This window comes from Trichosurus vulpecula, chromosome 2 (assembly GCF_011100635.1).
Source record: "Trichosurus vulpecula isolate mTriVul1 chromosome 2, mTriVul1.pri, whole genome shotgun sequence".
NCBI lineage: Eukaryota > Metazoa > Chordata > Mammalia > Diprotodontia > Phalangeridae > Trichosurus > Trichosurus vulpecula.
This window is the reverse complement of record NC_050574.1, coordinates 347,730,006-347,751,610: the sequence shown is the minus strand read 5'-3', so window position 1 is coordinate 347,751,610 and position 21,605 is coordinate 347,730,006. Positions and strand designations below refer to the sequence as shown.

General features: G+C 39.4%; 1 protein-coding gene across 3 annotated transcripts in view; it reads right to left on the bottom strand.

Annotated features, from left to right (window-relative positions):
- Positions 1-2,855: 2,855 nt before the first annotated feature.
- CCDC80 (coiled-coil domain containing 80) overlaps positions 2,856-21,605 on the bottom strand; it is a 39,421-nt gene continuing 20,671 nt past the window's right edge. For all 3 annotated transcript variants that reach the window (XM_036745493.1, XM_036745495.1, XM_036745496.1), the window contains exons 4-8: positions 17,229-17,365; positions 13,753-13,901; positions 7,070-7,173; positions 5,401-5,481; positions 2,856-4,584 (exon numbers count right to left, since the gene is read on the bottom strand). In XM_036745493.1, the coding sequence (XP_036601388.1) occupies positions 4,238-4,584; positions 5,401-5,481; positions 7,070-7,173; positions 13,753-13,901; positions 17,229-17,365 (818 nt within the window). In that variant the 3' untranslated portion in view covers positions 2,856-4,237. The remainder of the gene's footprint in view (positions 4,585-5,400; positions 5,482-7,069; positions 7,174-13,752; positions 13,902-17,228; positions 17,366-21,605) is intronic.

The following is a 21,605-nucleotide window of genomic DNA, read 5'->3' as shown; positions in this document are numbered from 1 at the left end:
TCAGCCTTGGACCCATGATTGTACCACCTCCATGATCTGAGAGTGCTCCTCTTCAATAACAATCTCCTTTAATTTCTTCTGAGATGAAACCTGGGTGCCTGTGAGGTGGTGCAATGAATAGAATGCTGGAGCTCACATCAGGAAGACCTGAGTTCAAATCCAGCCTTAGATACTTACTAGTTGTGTGACCCTGGGCAAGTCACATAACCTCTGTTTGCCTCAGTTTCCTCAACTGTAAAATGGGGAAAATAGCAGCGTCTACCTCACGGAGTTGTTCTGAAGATCAAATGAAATATTAAAAAGTGCTTAGCACAATACGTGGCACCTAGTAAGTGCTTAATTAATGATTTTCCCCTTCCTAAACCTATTCTTTATGGTTCCTATGACCTCCAGTTTTCTATATTTTACTATATACTTTCTATATCCTTATCCTTTACTACAACCTCAGTCATCCTTTCAGTCTTGACCCTATCATTGACCTTTCACGCTAGTCACTCTCCTCCAACCTCTCTCCCTGTACTCCAACCAAGAGTGTGCTGTAGCTAACTCATACCAGTTTGAAGATTGTTAAATTTTCAGTGTGAGCATTAACATCTCAGAAATGAGAAAACACTACAAATTAGAGTTTGATTTATTGTTCTGTAGGTTGTCTGGACTTAAGAAAGTGATACACAAAATGTTAATAATGCAGATTAAACTTGCATGATTAAAGTGTGTCACACATACATTTTTTGTTGGAGATCTGGTTGTTAAACATTTTGTAACATACTGCTGACTCCAACTATTTGTGTCAATGCCAATCCTCAATCTTAAGTGACACTCACCATCTACTTCCTTTTGCTTTACATGAAGGACATTTTATTTCAGCCCTCAGAGAACTACTACCCTCCAATCCCCTCCTTATTTTTGCCCCCACCCCCACCCCAGGTCAACTAGATCCTCCATGAGAAAAGTGAGTATCAAACCCAACAGTGGTTATTCTATATCTTCTTTCTTCAAAAGTCCTCACCACAATTTTGCAAACAATCTTGCACAGCAAAAATCTTGCTTTACTGAGAAAATTGAGACCATCCAACCAGAGTTCTGTACTCCAAACCTCTCTATAGCTTCACCTATCCTCTCCTTTATATAGGTGCAGAAGAGTAGATGCCTTATCTTGTCAAGACTAGTTGTATTGTGTTAGTAGTACTTATCCCATCTCCTCTGAGCATTCCCCACTCCCTTCTCTGATCTTCAGCCTCTTTCTCCCAATGGCTTCTTACCCAATGACTGCGCGTATGTCCATCTTTAAAAAAAATGTACTACACTTGATACTACCTTCTCCCCAAGCTGTCATCCTATATCTCTCCTCTCTTTTATTGTCAAATTTCTAGAAAGAATTTCCTGAATCATTGACTGGCTGCACTTTCTTACTACCCACTCAATTTTCAACTCTTTGAAATCTGGCTTCTATCCCACTACTCTACCGAAATTGCTTCCTCAAAGGTTAGTTGTGATCCCCAAATGGCTAAACCCTCACCCTCAATACTCTTTGGCTTATGTCTATGGCTTAAAATCCTGTTGACTAATGACCCCTTTGTCCCAGAAAATCTCCATCCTGGGCTTCTGTGACACAATTCTTTCCTGGTTCTCTTTCTTCTGCCTGACCATTCCCCCACCTCCAGGCTTTTCCTCCTCCCCAACACCCCATAAATAATCAGTTGGCAAGTTTTGGTGATTCCATTTCTATGACATATTATCACCTTGGCAGTCACATACCCACCACTCTTCTTCAGAACTTCATTACCTCTCATCTGGACTATTGTAAGAGCTTCCTATTCTCTTGGGTAATAACCATACCTTGGTTCTATTATTGAGAGATAATTCATGTAAGAGTTGGATTAAATAGTCTCAGAGATCCTTTCCAACCCAGATGCTGTGATTTTCATCTCCCTTTCTCGTGTTTCTACACTCCCCAGTCTTCCCGCAGCTGTCAAAATCATCTTCCTAATGCATATCAACCCCACTCAAAAATATCAGTGGCTTTCTATTTTCTATAAGGTGAAACAGAAGATTCTTTGGGCCTCAACGGTCTGGCTCTGACCTTCTTTTTCTACTTAATTTTATATCACTCCCCTTCACTCTCTCTACTTTATAACCAAACTATACTGCTAGCTATTTCCTAAATTTTATATTCCATCTCCAATCTCTGTGCATTCACACTAATTGTCCCATAATCCTAGAATGCATTCCTTTTTCATCTGCCCCTTTTAGAATCCTTATCTTCCTTCAAATCTCAGCTCAGATACTACTTCCTTCATGAAGTCTTCCCCAATTCTCTCAGTTGTCAGTCCTCTCTCCCTCCTCAATTTAAAAAAAACATAGTTTATCTGATCTATCACTTGCCTCCTTTGTTCCAGACTTTGAGTTGTATTTATCCATGTAAATGTTATATACGTCCCTCCCCCTAAAATGTGAATTTCTTGAGATAGGGACTATTTCTTTTTTCTGTATCCTTATCCTTCTATATCTTTTCTATATCTTTGATCATATAATCAATACTTTATCCTTCCCTATTTCCTTTCTATATCCAGCGTGGTGCATTTGTATATAATAGGTACCCAATTTTTGCTTGTTGAGTGGAATTAAATGTTTGAGGGTCTCAGTTGCTTTTTTTGCAAGAGAGGATGATAGTATTCCTTCTCCTGAAGGAAGAGATCTGAAATGGATAGTTTTTCAAGCACTCTTCCTTTTCTTAGATCTAGGGTTCCCATTTGAACTTTTGTTTGCAGCAGAACAGAGATTTGATAGAGATGTTTGAAGTCCTCCACACAGCAGTCATGAGAGCGCTAACAACGAATGTGCAAACACTTGTCTTATTTAGTATTAACGTATTCATTATTATTAGCTAATAATAACTCTCTTGGCATTAGTTGTTAGCAGTAGTAATGACCAATGCACATCCCTGCTACGGGAGCAGACCATGGCAGTCAGTAGAACTGGGTAAGACTGTTCAGATAGCCTAATGAGGCACACAGCAGACATTCAATAGACATCTGTTGAATGAATGAATGAACGATGAATGCATATTTCATTCCATTGTAAAGCAAAAAAAAAACCCACTTTCGAAGAAATGATTTCACTTCCCTCCCACATTTTTATTCCACTATGGTATAAATAGGTCACATCTGCCACACAATAGAAACAAAGGCATCCATGGAAACTATGCGTCTGTATTCTTCTAATATAGCACACTATATTAATAGTGGGTCCAATGAAGTAAATAAACATGGATGTTGTCTGTGATAGGAGGGGTCTAGCCTTCTCACACTTAAAGCTATTCCACCTTGTCTAGATAGCTGGCAGTATGTCCTTTGTTAAGTTCAGAAGCAAGTTTTGGAATGCTTTATCTCCTTTCTCCTCTGCCCAAGTTTTGTGCTCCCCAAAGCCCTCAGATAAGACTCTGAATGGACAGCAGGAAGCAGGGAGGCCTAGGAGGTAGTGGTCACGAGGACTGCTCTGGGAATAGAGACTGCAAGGAGGCAAAACCCAACTCCACAAGGGAGTCAACTTCAAAGGCCTCCAGAGCCATTTTATGGCCAAGGTCACATGGTATCACCATTCCCTTTGGTAAAAGATTTTTCATCAAATTGTAATCCCTCTTTCATTGTCACATTTTATGAACAAAACTCAAAATATAAAGCTTAGTTAATTTAAGCAAGGTTTCTTTTTGACAGACATTTTAAAAGGGGTTAAGAATCAAACTGTAACCTCATCCATTCACCTTTCTTAAAAGAATCTGGATTATGACCTTTTACTCATCTTCTTTGACATTATACAAAATTCTCACTTTCCAATAAATACTTTTGAAAAAATAAAAAGCATTAGAATGCTTATTTTACAGTCTTCTCTCTATCACATAATGTCCATCTTTGTAGGAAATAAATCATCTTGGTTTTTAGTACAATCACTGAGCAACAGATGCCCTCCAGCTAAAGAAAACATAAAAAGAAGTCTTTGTTACTTTAAAACTCTGGGGTTACTATTTCAGAACTATTTCACTTTTAAAGACTCATGCACTTTGGGGAAGGCAAAAGTCTGCTATTTATTTAGTCTCAGATGAACACTGTAAGGAAAATGCAGGGTAGTTTAAGCTGTTTGAAGTTATTTCTTTACATAGCTGGCTATATGTGGCTTTAACAGCTACTGGGATTATTGGCTGGAAAATGGAAAGAAGGCAAAGGTTACATAGTTCTGCTCAGTAAGGGTATCCATGGTGGTAACCCTCATGATGACGATAATCATCCTGGTAGCCATCCTGGTAGCCTTGGTGATAGCTATGGTAACCATAGCCAGCATACTCATCTTCAGGACATCTCATGCCCAATGATTGCTGAATGGCCATTTCTTGTCTCCTGAGTTGCATGGAATCAATTAAGTCATATACGATCACCATGGACCACATTGGAGAAGGATACCAGGACTTGACATTTCCGTCTTTTCCAACCAGAAGCATGGAGAAGTACTCGGGACTGACTTGAAAATAGTTCCGTATATCCTTCACCAAATGAGCAGGCAAATCTTCTCGTTCAACCACAGAGCTTCCTAGAATGGGATTGAAATAGAAGTCATCAGTGAATTGTGGTTTTGTAGTTCAGGAAAAAACAATATGGCAGGACTAAGTAGGGAACCCAATTCTCCTTTCTTTTGGCACAAGCCAAGGCTGTAATGTAGGAATTTTGCCATAAGGAGACATCAGAATTAGTTATAATCATATAAAAATGTTAACAAAATGGCAGGGGGAGAGGAAGGCATGAGTTACAGCTGGGGATTGTGTGTCCTCAAAGAGTACAATGCCCCCAAAGACCCCAGTGTACTTATCACCTTGGCCCAAGCTTTAAGAGAAATTTACTTCTTACTTCTAGTGGCTCATCTTTCCTGCTGTTGTATAATACCATTAGTAATGAACTTTGGTACACATCATGTCTCTTTCATAGGAATGTTAGAAAAGGTAGAATCAGACTCTTAATTTAACTCCAGTCAGATTCATTTCTTTTAAGCTGGTCATTAACAAAGACGATATTGTCCATGTTCCTGAACTTGTTTCCCGTCAAAGTAGCTACTCATTTCTTGGCAACCAAAGTTGTTCTGTCAACTAATGCCTTTATAGCCAAGAGAGTTTTTCATCAGCAAATGTATGTGTGGGCAGGGTGGGGACAAAGACTGCTCAAAAATAGACCTAGTGAAACCAAATTGAATTAACTGGGAACTAGATTTTATTAACTAATTTTCTAAGTGATATTTTGAATAGACAGTATTAATTTTCCAGCATTGTCTTGGTCTCAAAAACACGCCTTATGTGTATGTGTATATACAAGCACACTAACTTTGTTAATAGTCAATTACTTAAAAACATATTACCATTGATGGGGAACAATTCCAAAACTCCCCCAATGTCTTCACCAAGGCCTAACAACTTCAAAATGGTTATGTGGCGCAGACCTGGGGGAGAAATGAGAGTGATAGTTAATTTATAACAATCCATTTCAAATAGGAACCATCTACTACTTCCCAGAATTTTGCAGCTGAGCATTCAAGATATCTTTCCAAAGCTAACACAGATATTTAAAAAGAAAATGAGAAGAATAATTCATTCACACATTAGGCTTCAGGATTTTTTAAAAAAAAATACAAAATGGGGAAAGTGCTAAAAGCCATATCCTGTAGCTCTCAGAATCAATATCAGTGTTTGAGGAATGTTCAACTGTTTTGGTAGATTGAAATAGAAGAACTTGGTCTCAGACTGTGGTTTGCATTCTCTGGAATGATGAAACAAGACATGAAGCAGTTAGTTCATTAAAATGTCTGAGATTCTTTGGGCTGGCTGGTGCTTGGAAGGAAGCTGAGCCAGAAATTGCAATGGCTTCCCTTGGTAGCTTTTCTCATTAACTTCCTTCCAGAGGGAGGACTGGAAGGTCAGAGACCTAATTTGCTTCCGTTGATAGAGAGCCCATCCTAAGAACTGACCAAAGAGCCGTTAGCACAAGTCAGAGTATGCTCTCAGGACTTAGGAGATTGTTTAAAGAATTCCAAAGGGAAAGCACAGCTTTATTTCAAATATCCAGCTGAATTTCAGGAACAGGGAGAAGGTCATGCCTTAGTAACTTGCTGGGATCCTTTTAAAGATAAAGATGATGAAGGGGTGCGATGGACAGAAAACAGGAAGGACAAGGACTTTTCATGACATGGTACCGAGATGTCTTGAAGATTTTGACAACGTCTCAAGCCAGGCAGTAATCTGGAGTTAATCAGCTAATAATTGTGTCAGTTCTGTAGCCTGGGGAAGGGGGATGGGGGATGGAAGACTGAAAATGGACTTGTTTTGAAGAGCAGCCAAAACCGAAGGCAGATATAGCTTTTGGGGGAAAATGCATATATGTTTTTCCTGTTTCTCTTGGTACATTCAGTGCACACAGTTCTAACAGGCAAGGTTGCTGCCTACCCAAATACCAGGCATATCCATCATGTGAATCACATTTTCAAATGCAGGCCTGTGAAGTCAACAAAATAAATATAAACCAGGCTAGCCCTTTTTTTCTTCACATTTTCCTTATTGAAATGATTTTGATCCACAGGATAAACATTTGGTTAGATGTCACAGCTGAAAACTAATCAGTGCCCAGGAGTTTGTTATCTGAATCAAAGAAATTTTTCAATGATCTAGGTTTATGCCTTCACTTGGTATAACAGATGCTGAACTTGGGATCAGGGAAATAGGTTCAAATTATGCCTTTGACACTACAAAGCTGCATAACTATAGGCCAGTAACTTAACCTCTCTGAGCCTCAGTTTCTTCAGCTGTAATACGGAAATATTATATGTATATGTGTATACATGTATGTATATGTATATGTATGTGTACAAATATATAATATTCATATTACCCTCTTCACAAGGTTTCAATTAGGTTCGAATGAGATAATATATAAAAAGCACTTTTTAAGTTTTAAAGTATTCTATTTTTATTATTTTAGAAAAAGAGATAGAGAAGAGAAGGGTCTGCAGGAATAGCAATGGCATGACTTCTTACCAAAATTGCAAGCCTGTCCACTGAGAGCAGAGAGCTGCTGTGAATATGCCCAGTCTTCATCATTAGGAGCAGAAATAACAAGTAAACGCCTCCTCCAACGGAATCTGTGAAAAAAGCAATGGAGAATTAGATTTTGCAGCAGCTAGAAGCAGCCCCCATTCCAAACTCCAAAGGATATCTTTCACCATTGCACAGGAAGCCACTTGGGACTGAGATTTCCCAGAGGTTCATGCTGAAACAATGACATTCTAGATCCCATTTCAAACTATGGGCTAAAAGAACTCTGCAAGCCCTCTATCATTTAAACTTTGACAAAAGAGTATGCCTCATCAATCTACTTTCTGTTATACTTGTACCCCAAACTTAGTCATCCAGTTTCACTACTTAAATTATAAATACCGTGACCATGCTACCTCTTCCCAAAGATTTATCCCTATTTTAAGCAGCTTCACTGCCCCCTAGGCCTTCTCCATCTCAATCCCTGCATCTCCTAGCCCAGATCCAACGTACCTTTTAGAACTACCAACTTTCTTCTCAACAAACTTACTTATATCCTCGAACTTTTCAAGCAATATTTTGTTAGCCTCCCCATTTTAACTGAAACCTGACTCTCCCCCAAGGACACATATCCCTTCCAATTTTCTCCAATGGAGGCTACTCCTGCCACTCCAGCAATTCACAGGACCACAAGGAAGAGAGGGCGCATTCTTCCCATTGGCTTTTCTTCAACTGCCACCTTTCAAGATCGTTTCCTTTTTGAAGTCTGTACAATCCATTTATACTACTCTTTCCCTCAACCCTGTTTCCATTATCTACTAACATTCAGTTTGCTCTCCTAACTTTCTTTTTTCTCAGGGATTTTTTTGCCTCTTCATAGTTGTCCTTTGTCACTATCTGTATGCAGGTGTTCTTAAACTGGGGTCCACAGACATTTTTTAAAAATTGGTAATTGAATATCAATATAATTGGTTTCATTGGTAAATCTATATATTTTACTTTGTGCATTTAAAAAACATTATTCTGAGAAAGATCCCAATAGTTTTACTAGAGAACTAAAGGAGGGTGATACACTAAAGGTTAAGAAGACCTAACCTGTAGAAATTTCAATATTTATTGTCAATACCCTCTCTAAACATGATCACACAATTCCTCCTCTCTGTTGACCTTATTAATGTGGCTTCAACCACATATTAGCACAGATATACTAAACATCTTATCACCTTGGAACATGACACCACTTCTATGATCTAGAACTTTAATATTCAACTAGATGACCATAACCTTTCATCCTTCTCCCTGTCTTTTGCTCAAATCAACCTACTTTCCATCCTCTGGTCTCTTTGCCCACCCTGGTCCTCTTAGGTTATTCATCTATTCCACTTGAACTTCATTTGCCCTTATATCCATTAACATTTCAATGCTTCAGTAACTTACAACCCTAGAATTCCCTGCATCTCAATCAACCACCATTTTTAACTTATGTATTTTCATGCCTGGAAACCCCACCACCAGGTTCCTTTAACATTGATTCAAGACTCATGAATTGGTAAAGAAAATGACAGAATTGAGTTTATTTTGCCCATTAGAATTTTATCATACATGAGCTCATCTAGTCCATTGCCCTAGGGCAGTGTGGTGTGGATAGAGTGCAAGGCTTTGGGTCAAGAAGGCCTTGGTCCAAATCCTCCCTCAGATTTTTCACTAGATTTGTGACCCTGAACAAGACCCTTATCCTCTCTGGGTCTCAGGCTTTTCTTCTATAAAATGAGGGAGTTGAATTCAATGACATTCCAGTTCTAAATATATGGTTCTGTGTTGTCTGATAACCCTTTATCCTCATCAGCTGCCTGAGATTTTCCACAATGACTGTTTCAAATCCTTTCTGTTCTCCTCTAACTCTCAAGTGTACTGCTGCTTTCCGCATTTACAAATATATGATTTTGTCTCCTGCTTCACCAAGAAAATTGTATTCTATTCTGTTCTCCCAAATTTCCAGCAATTTTATTGTTCTCCTCTTTCCCTCAAGTAACAGAAGAATTATCTGTATGAGAATTCTTTCCTGATCCTCCATAATGCTAGTACCTTCCCTCTGATGATTACCTTTAATTTATTCTCCACATCTCTTGTTTATATGCAGCTGTGTGTGCATTGTTTGCCCCACTAGGTTGTGAGCTCCTTGAAGGCAGGGACTATTCTTTGTCCTTGTCTCTCCAGCGCTTAGTACATAATCTGGCACATAGTAAGTTGTTTAATAAGTTTTTATTGATTAGTTGATGGGTGCTTAATAAATGCATATTAACTAATTCTTCATTAAGGCTAATCAATCGACTCGCACCTTTGATCTCATTCTTCCCTGTCTCCTCCAGGAAAATGCTCCTGCAATCATCAACTTTTTAAAATATATTTTCAGTCTCTCCTTCACCATTAACTCACTTCCTATCTGCCCAAAAGATGCCCAGGTTTCCCCGAACTCAAAAGTAAGTCTTTCCTGGACTGTTCCAACCTATCCAATTATTTTTCTATCTCTTTCCCTTCGTTGATAATCTTCTTGGAAAAAGTCATTGGTATCCGATGCTTCCACTTCCTTACTACACTTTTCAATCTGCCACTTACCACCCCACCCCAAACTCTACCAGTGTCCCCTTCTTAAAGTTCATCATAGACCTCCCAAACCCCAAACCCAATGACTTTGATCCAGTTCTCATGTTCCTTGACCCCTCTTCAGCTTTTGACACTGTTGACTCTTCCTATTAAATACTCTCTCCAGAGTGTCCATATCCTCCTCACTGTCTCCCACCTCCAAATGCTCTTTTTCTCTTGTTATTTTCTCACATTTTTCCCAAACTCCCACCAAGGGTCTCTCCTTGATCTTCTCTTAACTGTCTACCTTCTTTCCCTTCATGATCTCATTTATTCTCCTGCCCTCAATCACCACCTATATATAAACTTCCAAATTGATATCTCTTCATCTCTCTCCTCTCTTCTAAGCCTCCCACTGCCTAGATGGTATCTCTACCATGATGTACCATCAGTACCTCAAACCCAACACATCCAAAGTTGCCTTGTGCTTTTCTCCCTAACTTTGCTTTTCCATTTGACTATATTGTTTCTCTCTGTGGCACCCCATCTTCCAATTACTAAAAAAAAAGAAAATTGGATATTATCTTTGACCCTTCCCTCTTCTTTACCACTCATTTCCAATCAATTGCTAAACCTGTTAATTCTACCTTTACAATTTGTCTTGCATCCATCTCTTCATTTCTTTCCTTCTCCCTTTGGGGCAATCAAGGTTAAGTGATTTACCCAGGGTCACACAGCTAATAAGTGTCTGAGGCTGGATTTGAACTCAGGTCCTCCTGACCCCAGGGCCAGTACCCTACCTACTGTGCCACCTAGCTGACCCCATCTCTTCATTTCTATTCTTAATGCCACCACCCTTATCACAGACTAGTACATTTCCATAAACCAGAAGTTGATAGATGCTGTCCTGGAAGCTGGGATCATGTCCACTGAACACAGTTTGTACCCTGTCCACTACAGTCTCACAGGTCAAAAGGGCATTTATTTAGGACTTAAATGATGATAACATATACAAAGGAGAAGTAGAACCAAGGGACATTTTGAGGGTACTTAGGATATATTTTGGGGGGAAAATATGCTTTGCCTTGTACCTAAAGCAATGGGAAAACTGTAGTGGGGACAGATTGATCTGTGTTAAAAAAAAAGACAGTGACTTTCATACTAGTTTCCTTCTCTGCCATTAAGTCCCACTTTCTCGAGACCAAAAACAGGAATATGCAGTCCAGAAAAAATTGGGCTCAAGAGTAGGTGAGTATGGGGTGTAAGAAGGAGTGTTGCAAAGGTCTAAAGACTGGGAAGAATACAATAGCCTGATGAAACATTAGTTTTGAATGGAAGACCTCTAATAAGCCTCACTGAGAACCATGACCATTAAATTAGAATGATTTCTCTTACTTGTTTTTCTTAAAAGGAAAAGAAAACATAAAATCAATGTTTATAATGGCAAGGGAGGGAGTGTGTGATCAGCTGGAGGGGGGAACAGGGTGGGAGGGTGGGATGTCAGGACTGTCAGGGGTTTCTGGAAGACAGCTTGGTGACTGTTGTCAGGGTCACACCCCTCCATTCTCTACTTCCTTCTGCTTTTCTAGGAGTTTTGCCAGACCAGCACTGACCCATCTAACCCAGACCAAACCTAAGCCGGGCTCCCAGGCCTCACACAGAGCTATGAAATCTTCCCCTAATGGAGTTATTTTGGGTGATGTATATTTTGGCGTGTTTACCTAACTATGCCATTGAATGAAGTCCTGACTTTTGTGGTAAGTGATTCAAGACCTACTGTCTCAGACATAATGAACAGCGGGTTGCCTTGTTAAGTAATGTCCCTTTGTCCTCAGGGGATACACCAAGAGCTCTGCCTGGCTCCTTCTGGGGGGCTGGTGCTCCCAGATATGGCATGGGTTGTGAATCTCACCCTTCTGCCTTATTTTGGAATGAGTGGTTTCCCTGTCAGTGTGGCTACTCTGCAAATGAAAACCTCCAAGCTGTGTATGTATTTACATATCTTACTGGTATTCCCAAATCAGTAGATATTTGATACCATTCTCTGTGGTTTCATTCTCACGGAGAGATAATTATAGGTGTAACAAAATGAACGTTACTGAAGACTAGACTAGCTCCAATGCCTGCTAATCTCAAATGAGAATACAGAGCCTCACCAATACCTCAGCAAATTTGGAGGAAAAGTTCCATTTGAAAAACAAACCAAGTTTATTCTGTTATTTTCTACACCCCTCTTTCCTGAGGTTTCAGATTCAGAGGTTTTTACTCACACGGTCTTCCCTCTTATTTATCACTTAGATCTAGAGTCCTCAATCTAGGACCTAGATAAGAGAAACCCAGTGACTTTGCCAATCATGACAGATATAGAATGGAAGGGGGCAAACCCATGAGCAGTCTGGGTTAGTACATTGGATTAAGGTGGCATTTTCTCAAATGAGCTCCTATTTCTAAAAAGGGTGATAATTTCTTTGGTCTAAGAGATCTCTTCATGGAGGCCTGAGCATCCCTCTCTGCAAAAAGATTAGCCTAAGACAATAGGCTGAATTGACAGTCTCATTTAATGGCATTGCATTGGGAAGTAGTAAAAGGTCATGGGGAAAGTGTTAGATTCAGAGGCAAGAGATCTTGGCTCTGTCCCTGACTTTGCCCCTTACTAGTGACATGACCTTGAGTAAATACATTTCTCACTCTGAGTCTCCGTTTCTTCAATTGTAAAATATAAGAATTGTACTATATGGCCTCAGAGCTCCTTCCAGATTGTTTAAAAAAAGGCACGTATTGTGATACATAAGACTTGACACCTTCTCACCTTTTAATTATTGGTAATGAGCAGGGCAGGGAGGGGAATGATAACAATAATGTGTCCACTCTCACATCAACTTTCAAGAACAACAAGGCTTAGAAAATGAGACAATAAAGGGGGGAACGACTGGATTGAGAAGGCAGTATAGCACCTTCTGGATTCAAAACTGTCCTGTCTCTTCAAAAGGAGCAGCACCTCCAAATCCTTCAGATTTGGCACAAAACTTGTAAGGCAGAAAGCATAATTTTGTCTGAAGTCTTAAGGGGAAGTAAAGAGCAGACTATGGGGATGCTATAGCAGGAGGGAAACTCCTTGATTAAACTGAAAATAGTGGGAAGGATATAGTGAAGCTGAAAACAGGACTTTACTCTCTTTCCTCTTCTCTCTAGGCTCCTGAGAGGCCAAGATCCATTTTCCTTCTTTTCCTTTTATTCTTGCCTTATTTTTCAGGACATTAAATAGAGAAAGGAACATTTTCTCTTTCTCTGGCTACCAGTGAGACCTTAGGTCAAGTGGCACCTTGGAAGTCACATCAATTTTTAGTCTAATGCCATCTTTTTTGTAGGAATATACATTTCTCTGTATCCTTAGAGCTACTGATTTTAAAAATTATATTCTCAATTTATAGAGTCATTTGGATAGATTTGTACATTTGCATTGCACTAAATACTCCTTGAAAGCTTAAAACTACGCTCAGACTTTTGGGACGCCAACATCTCAAGTTTTCCCCATTTTGTATTTCCTGTGAGAAGTGGCATGATGTAGTGGAAAGAAAGTTGGACTAGGATTCAGAAGACCTGGGTTTAAGGTCCAGCTCTGTCCTTTACTAGCAATATGACCTTGGACAGTTACTTCTCACCTTTACGCCTCACTTTTCTTCTCTGTCAAATATGCGGCTTAGACCACCAAATAATCTCTAAATTACCTTCCAACTCTATTATTCTGAGATCTTGTGATTCATCTCATGTTCAAGGAAAGTCGGTCATATGTACTTGGTGCCAGGAAGGACCAGGAAGGAGAGAAATCACTGATTCAAGATCACAAAGTCAGCAGCACAGTCACGAATCTAACCCAACAATCCTCATTATTAGCACCTTTTCCAATTAACAAGAGGAAAAAAAATAGCATTCTCAGTTGACAGTTTGCTGTATAATTCTTAGAAATTGCTTTGTCCTCTTGGAAAGGATAAAGCCTTTACAAATCTACAAGCATCTGTTTGTTGTTTTAATTTGAATACTTTGGTGTAATCACATAGGGTGATTTAAAGTCAAATCAAACCCAGGGCCAAAAGGACATGTACCTAGACAGGAAGTTCTCCAGTGACTGCTTCTTGTCCTCCTTGCAGACAATGCCCTCCTTCTTCTGCCTTTCCATGTCTTTGATTCGAGACTGGAAAGTGTCAATCAAATCAAAAATAGACTTCATTGCTATGGGAACCTCATAGTATTGCTGTTTAAAAAAGAAAAACAAAAAGGCAATTAGAGACCCAAACATTCAGCTATTATTAGGACAGCTTTTCTCCAGTAGAGGATTGGAGCTGCAACCCCCAATCTGCTCAGTGCAGCACAACTTCTGAATACAGTTGTGGAAACTGAAATATTGGGGCTCATCCGCTTAACTAATTCCCCCACACAGTAGTTCTTTCTCTCTTGGTCAGGTCCTGAATGTATGAAACACCATGACTTACACTTTCAAGGGTCTTTCAGGTTTACAGAGCTCCTCTGACTGTGAAGTCGCCCACCTACCCCCAAAATGCTTCACTATGAATATATCCCAGTTTCACTTCCCCTGCCTTTGAAGCTGAGCTGGTTCTCATGCACTTTACAACAGAAAAAGAAGTGAGGAACACCATATTTAATATAGGAAAGTGAATGAAATTACTCAATTGAGTCTGCCTACAGTAATAAAGCTGTGTAAAGAAACTTCTCAGCCTATCAGAAGGGTGGTGGGGAATGGAGAGAAATGCGCTGGAAGAAGAAGGACAGAGAAACTGTTCTTGTAACTCAGGAAAAGCTAAATCTGCTGGAAAATATGACTCAGGATCAATGAAAGAAATAGGCCAAAGGCTTACAGCTTAGGTCGAAGTCTCATGCCACAGGATACATTCTTCAAGAAGAAAGTCAGAAAGCACTAGACATGGCAAATAGCAAATGATATAAGAAAACACGAAATCAGATATATTTAACAGACAAGTTGACATACTGGAATCATCTGTCTGTGGATACCCAGGTCTTCAATTGGTCATGGCAGAGGTCAAAATAAACACCAGTTGGAAGAAAGAATAAAGGTGAGAAAAAAAGGGATTGCGTGTGATTTAAGAGTTCCTTATTGACTTTTTATGAATAAACTAAAGACTGAAAAAGAGGAAATGGATAAAAATGATGGTACTATCACCATTTAATCAAAGAGACCAAAATAGTCTAGGAACCATGTTATCCAGCAGACAGTTAATCTCTTTGTTAATTGAACAACAGCAACAAAAAAAAAAGTAAGCAAACATGACATTGCTTTAGAGTGAAATGGGCAGTTAGGTGGCACAGAGGATAGAGTGCCAGTCAGGAAGACTCATCTCGCTGAGTCCAAATCTGCCCTCAGACATTTACTAGCTGTGTGACCCTGTTTGCCTCAGTTTCCTCATTTGTAAAATGAGCTGGAGAAGGAAATGGCAAACCATTCCAGAATCTTTGCCAACAAAACAAAACAAAAAAACCCCAAATGGAGTCACAAAGAGTCAGACACAACTGAACAACAACAATTGGAGTGAAAAACTCGTTTATAAAGAATCATGGAGGTGGGCAAAAGATTATGAAATCAAGAAAAACAGTTGAGGTAAAAAAGAGCCTACCAAGCACTTGCTGTGAGATCCCTCTAACAGAAAGATCAACCAAAGGAACCTACCAAGAGCTTGCCCTGAGATCCCTCTAACCAAGAGGTCAACCAAAGGAACCTACCAAGAGTTTGCTGTGAGATGCCTCTAACCAAGAGGTCAACAAAAGGAGCCTATCAAGAGCTTGCTGTGAGATCCCTCTAACCAAGATGTCAACAAAAGGAGCCTACCAAGAGCTTGCTGTGAGATCCCTCTAACCAAGATGTCAACCAAAGGAACCTACCAAGAGCTTGCCATGAGATCCCTCTAACCAAGAGGTCAACAAACAGATGTGACATTGAACTAATCTACTGGTATTTTGATAGTGATTTATTTTGTCAGTAATAACAGTGAAATCACTCCACTTGGACTCTACACCTTAATACCTAAAATACTAGGCTTGTCTAGTATAAAACTCATTCCAGGAGAGAGAGTGAGCCTCACCAAGTGCCTCCAGAAGAAAACTGTCAGAGGCAAAATAATGTTAAAAATACTCAGAGTATCTCAGATAAAGTTTTTTTCATTGAAAAATATCATCATAGCACTTTGATCACCAAAAGGCAATTGAGAAAACGTGAACAACTACACACCTATTCCCTTATCCCTAAGAAATATTTATGAGAATTGTCTATGCATGTATTTATTAGGAAGAGATATGACACACTCATGTCTGGGGAACTCAGAATGGATTTCATTCACTTCTTCCGATATATCTATTACCCCTGGGTTCCTAGGCCCCATTTCCTAAGCTACTTAGAGCCGTGGAGTTCACAGAAGCGAATTTAAGTATTTTAAGTGAATTTAAGTATTTTACCTGGTTGAAATACATAGAAGTTTGGGGCTGGGAAATACCGATCTAGAGAGTGGTCAGAAGGTAGAATGGTGCTGCACACATATATCGGCATTTAACAATTTATAGAATCATGAGATATTAGAGCTAGAAAGGATCTTAGGCTAGTGGTCAACATAAAACATGATATTTACTGAATGTGCACAGTCCTGTAAGGATAAAAAGGAATGAGTTAGCTCTCAAAATCTTCCTCCAGGGTCAGAGCCCTAAAAGCTAGCTGAAAAGAAGCAGTTATCATGATGATAGTGACCTACGTCTTCTTGTCCCTACTATGCCTTGGCATATGGCTAAGGCAGAGCTACAAAAACTGAAGAGCGGCAGGCAGTGGGAATGGGGAAGAATCTAATTCTTGCCAATATCAGGGAAATTTTTCTTCAGTAAGCAAAATAAAGCTAAATAAAGTCTGCAACCTTCTGGCATCTAATGAGCTTACCTGAAGCTGATTCTTGTTCTATGAACAACCAAAGCTGCCTGAATTTGGGCCAAAGTTAGACAGCCTAATTATCTTCTGGAAGCTAATAACTTTCCTGCCGCCTCCTTTACTATTGCAGCTCTTACTGCCTCTGCATACCAATAAGCTGTAGAGGCTCCTCTCTATCCAGAGCCAAAGAGCTGACTCCATTAGTGATTCCTGGTTTCCATGGTGTTGACAATACATTTCTCTGTTGCACCTTAAAACCAAAGTCAACTCAACTGTTTCCCTTCAACATTTTGTTAAGCAATGCTACTCATAACTATTTGTCCTCCTCCTCTTTCTCCTCTTCCTCCTCCACAATGTTTCATAAGCAAGTTTTCATTTTCAACCATGAGTTTTCTAAAAGGTAATGTAGTCCCACATACCTTTGATACCAATGAGAGTAGTCAGAATTTTTTCACTTTTGAAAGTCAAAAGAATAACAAGGATCAGAACATTAGATAGAGATTAAAACACAAACAGCAAACATATAGGACATCTAGTGGAGACTAAGATATATACATTTCAGTCAAAGGAAACCATTTGTAGAAAAAAAATCCAAATCATCACATTAGGGAATGGCACCCTGGGTCACAAAGTCCCTACCTTGACTCTCATGTCGACATCGGTTAGCACCATGAAGAAATCATTGTAGGTCATTCCATACTCCTTCCTCAGTTCACTGATGAGATGCTGATCTACTAAGTCTCCATCATCTAGCACCTTCATGGGTTTCTCATTATCTTAAAGGGGATAAAATATGAATGAGTCTGGGGCGAGTGGCACCTACGTGGCTCAGTGAATAGAAAGCTGGGCCTGGAGTCAGGAAGACCTGAGTTCAAATAGAGCCTCAGACACTGCTAGCTGTGTGACCCTGGGCAAGTCACTTAACCTCTGTTTTCCTTAATCCACTGGAGAATGAAATGGCAAACCACTCCAGTATCTTTACCAAGAAAACCCCATACAGGATCACAGAGACCTCTGTGTCACGGACACAGCTGAATGATTAAACAATAACAAATGGGGTGGGCGAGACAGAATTGTTGGTGTGGCCCCATGGTAGGTTATGCCTACACTACATAATATTTAGTATTTCTATACTTTTATAACATTTAGAACTCTTTACCTGCTTCACAAGGTTGCTGTGAGGAGAGCATTTTGTAAATCTTATGGTAGTATATGAATGAGGGGTATTTACTATTACTGTTATTTTGTTGAAAAGACACTCACAAACACTTATGTACTCACATCATGGAGGTTTAAAACATAACAAAGATGCCCATTGTAACCCCACACTGCATTTCACAAAATAGAGTAAAACAAAACATCTTACATTTTAAAAGTATTTATCGTCCAGGGACAGACACAGGGGATAGAAAACTACTGGGGTCAGGAAGACCTGAGTTCAAATGTGACCTCAGACACTTACTAGCCAAGTGACCTTGGACTGGTCACCTAAACTTCTGTTTGCCTCAGTTTCTCAAATTCTAAAATGAAAATCATAATAGCACCTATCATTCAGGGTTATTGTGAGAATAAAATGAGAAAATATTTGTAAAGGCGCTTTGCATAGCCTGGCGTCTATCAGGTACTATAAAAAAGCTCATTACTTTCCCTTCCCTCTTCTCATTATTCATTTACTATTGAGGTCACCTTGGGCAAGTCACTGAACCTCTCTGAGCCGCAGTTCTTCATCCGTTAAAACAGAGAAAACACAGAAATACAATGATTCAAGACAATCCCAAAGAACTAATGATGAAGCATACTATCCACCTCCGCAGAAAGAACTGACACCGATTGAAGCATGCTTTTATTCACTTTCTTTCTTTCATTTTCCCCTTTTATTCAAGTCAGTTTGTGCAAAATGACTAATATGGAAATATTTTACAACATTGCACAGGTATAACCTATATCTGATTGCTTACTGTCTCTAGGGGTGGGGGGGAGGCATAGAATTTGGAACTCAAAACTTTGAATACGAATGTTTCAAAAAATTAGAAAAAAAAGAGAGAACATTGCCTACTTTTTAGTGTTTTTCTGAGAAACAAATGAAATAACACACTTGTAAACTGCAAAGTGCTAAATAAAAATAATGTTTCACAGTTATTTTGGGTGCTGACAGCAAAGTGGAACAAATCTTGCCTTGAGTCCTACTTAATGAGAATACTATTCTCAGTTCCCAAGTTTACCACATCTTGGCTAGCTGGATGGCCAAATTCTGAATAAAAGCCAGAGCCAGAACCTGGCTCCATGCAACACCACTCCTTCCAAGTATAAAGATGTCCCAGAATCAATTTTTTAAGGCTTTACCTGTTTATATTACTTATATCATTACAAATGGGGTCCATTAGAGTAGGAGACAAGAAGCTCAGCTCCAAGAGCTGGTCTTTCCTTCCAGCTGAAAACTTAGCTAAGAGACTTTGACCGAACCAAAGACATGGTAAATTCTTCTCTCCCAGGCTCTGGAGAGAGTCACATGCCAAAATGAATATTTGTGATCAAGTAGCAAAAGTTGCCAAAAAAAAAAGCAATGGAAATACTGACCAATACTGGACTCTAGCTGAGTTACTGGGTAGCACTACAATTATGATAGACAAGCTAAGAACTCGACCACGTTTGGTGTTAGGTTATTCTCATGTCTACATCTTAGGACAGTTCTGGCCTCCAGCTGCCAGCTCCTGCCAAAGAAATTGGTCCTGTCTTTGATTTTATTTAAATCAATGCCAGGTGAAAGAGAGTCTGCTTCAATTTGAAAACACATCCACAAATTTGGCCTTGTATTTGAAGTTTTATCCAAGAGCATCCACAACTCTCCCATCCCTAGCATGGATTATGTATCTTGAATATACACACATACACACATATACACATACATACATATACACACATACACATATGCACACAACACACATATATATACACACATATATAAATGCACACACACACACAAATATTTTCCTGTACAACCCTCCAACTTTTATCCTGTTCAATTTGATATTGACCATAGTATTAGCCCATTTGTGGTGTTTTAGCCATTCTGTGGTCTGTCTGGGAGTCTGGGATGGAGAAAATCCATTAATATTCTGGGCAGGCTTGTACATAAGAGTGGCTAGTAGATTTTTTTTGCCATAGGTCCCATCCTGGAAGGCAGGCATTCTGAACTTTTTTTTGTCATGTTCCCCTCTAGAAATCTTTGAAGGCTAGGGATCCCTTTTCATAATGTTTTAAATGCATAAATTAAAAACACATAGAATTACAATGAAAGTATTGAAATAAAGATCAAATAAAAAATTTGCTACCTGCTACCACTTTGGAAGGGCAGCTTGGAAAAAGGGTAAATGAATAAGAGGCAAATGGTCCTCCAAAGTTGCTTGAAAACCCCTTGTGAGAAGGTACCCACTGTCACCCAAAGCTATGTATACATACATATACATGTGTATATACAAAATGTATAAACATATAATATATAAACATATGTACATACTATACACATAAATATGTGTATGTAAATGTCACTTTTGGACAGCTTTAATTTATTAGAAAGTTTTTCCTTAGAGCAAACCAAAACTTGCCTTTTCACAGCTTCCATCCTTCTCTTCTAATTTTGTTATAAGGTGATATAAAACAAGTTTCCCATCTCTTCTACATGACAATCCTTCCTACATATGAAGCCAGTTATTGTTCCCTTCCTCTATCTCCTCTTCTTCAGCCTAAACCCTACCAGTCCCTTCAGTCAACCCTTAAATGGAATAACATCATGATCACCAGCCTCTGGGGGTTCTCCATGTCTTTCCTAAATGTGGTGCTCAGAACTGCTCACAATATACAGATGTGAGAATACAGCAGAACTATCAACCTTCTGGTTTCCATGCCACTCTTAACTCAACCTAAGAAAAGTTAGTTTTCTTTGCTGTCTTCTGATACTCTTGAACTCCCATTGAGGTGAAGTCTACTAAAACCCCCAGGCTCTTTTCAAGTGAATTTCTGGCTCTACTATTTTGTGTTTGGGAAGTAGATTTTTTGAACCCAAATTTAAAACTTTATATTTATCCCTATTAAATTCCACCTTATTAGACTTAGCCTATTAGGATCTGTCATCCAAAGGATTAGCAATCTTCCCCCTGCCCTCCGCCGGCCCCTTGCTTTATATCATCTGCAAATGTGGCAACCTTGTATCTATGCCTTTACACAAGTCACTAATAAAACTATTGAACAGAAGATGTCCCTAAGAGACCTCTTTCCATGAAAACATTGACCAAATAATGATAACTTTTCAGGTATAACTATTCAGCCATTTCCAGATGCCATCATTTAACTTATGTTTCTCACCTTGGCCCCAAGAAGGGCATGAGAAACTTTGACACTTTGCTAAAATCCAGGTAAACTAGTTCTATAGCATTTCTCTGATCTAACAGTCTAGCAACTGGGGGTGGGGGAATTATGGAGGGAGAGAGACAGACAGACCGACAGAAAAAGGGAGAGACAGAGAGAAGGAGAGAGGGAGAGAGGGAGAGAGAGAGAGGGAGGGAAGGGGAGGGAGAGAGAGAGAGAGAGAGAGAGAGAGAGAGAGAGAGAGAGAGAGAGAGAGAGAGAATTCATCTGTTAGTGGCTCTCTATAGCCACTTCTTGCTCTTAGGAGTATATATCAAACATCCCCTTAATAATAAAGTATAGAATTTTGCCAGGTGGAGTAAAGGTCAATGTCCTCTAATTTTCAGACTCTACTCTCTTCCTTTTTAAAAATCGGAACAATGTTTGTCCATCTCCAATCCTAAACCATCTCTCCTATTCTCTGCAATCTTTCAAAGATACAGTTCAGCAGTCACATTAACCAGGCCTTTGACACTCTAGGTGGTAGTTGATCTTGGCCTGGTGACTTGAAGCCGACTAAGTGTTCCCTTACTAGTTCCCTACTTATCTTGGATTTTAGCTTCTTATAAGCCCTTTTTGTTCTGTCCTTTCTAGCCTAAAGATCACTTTTCT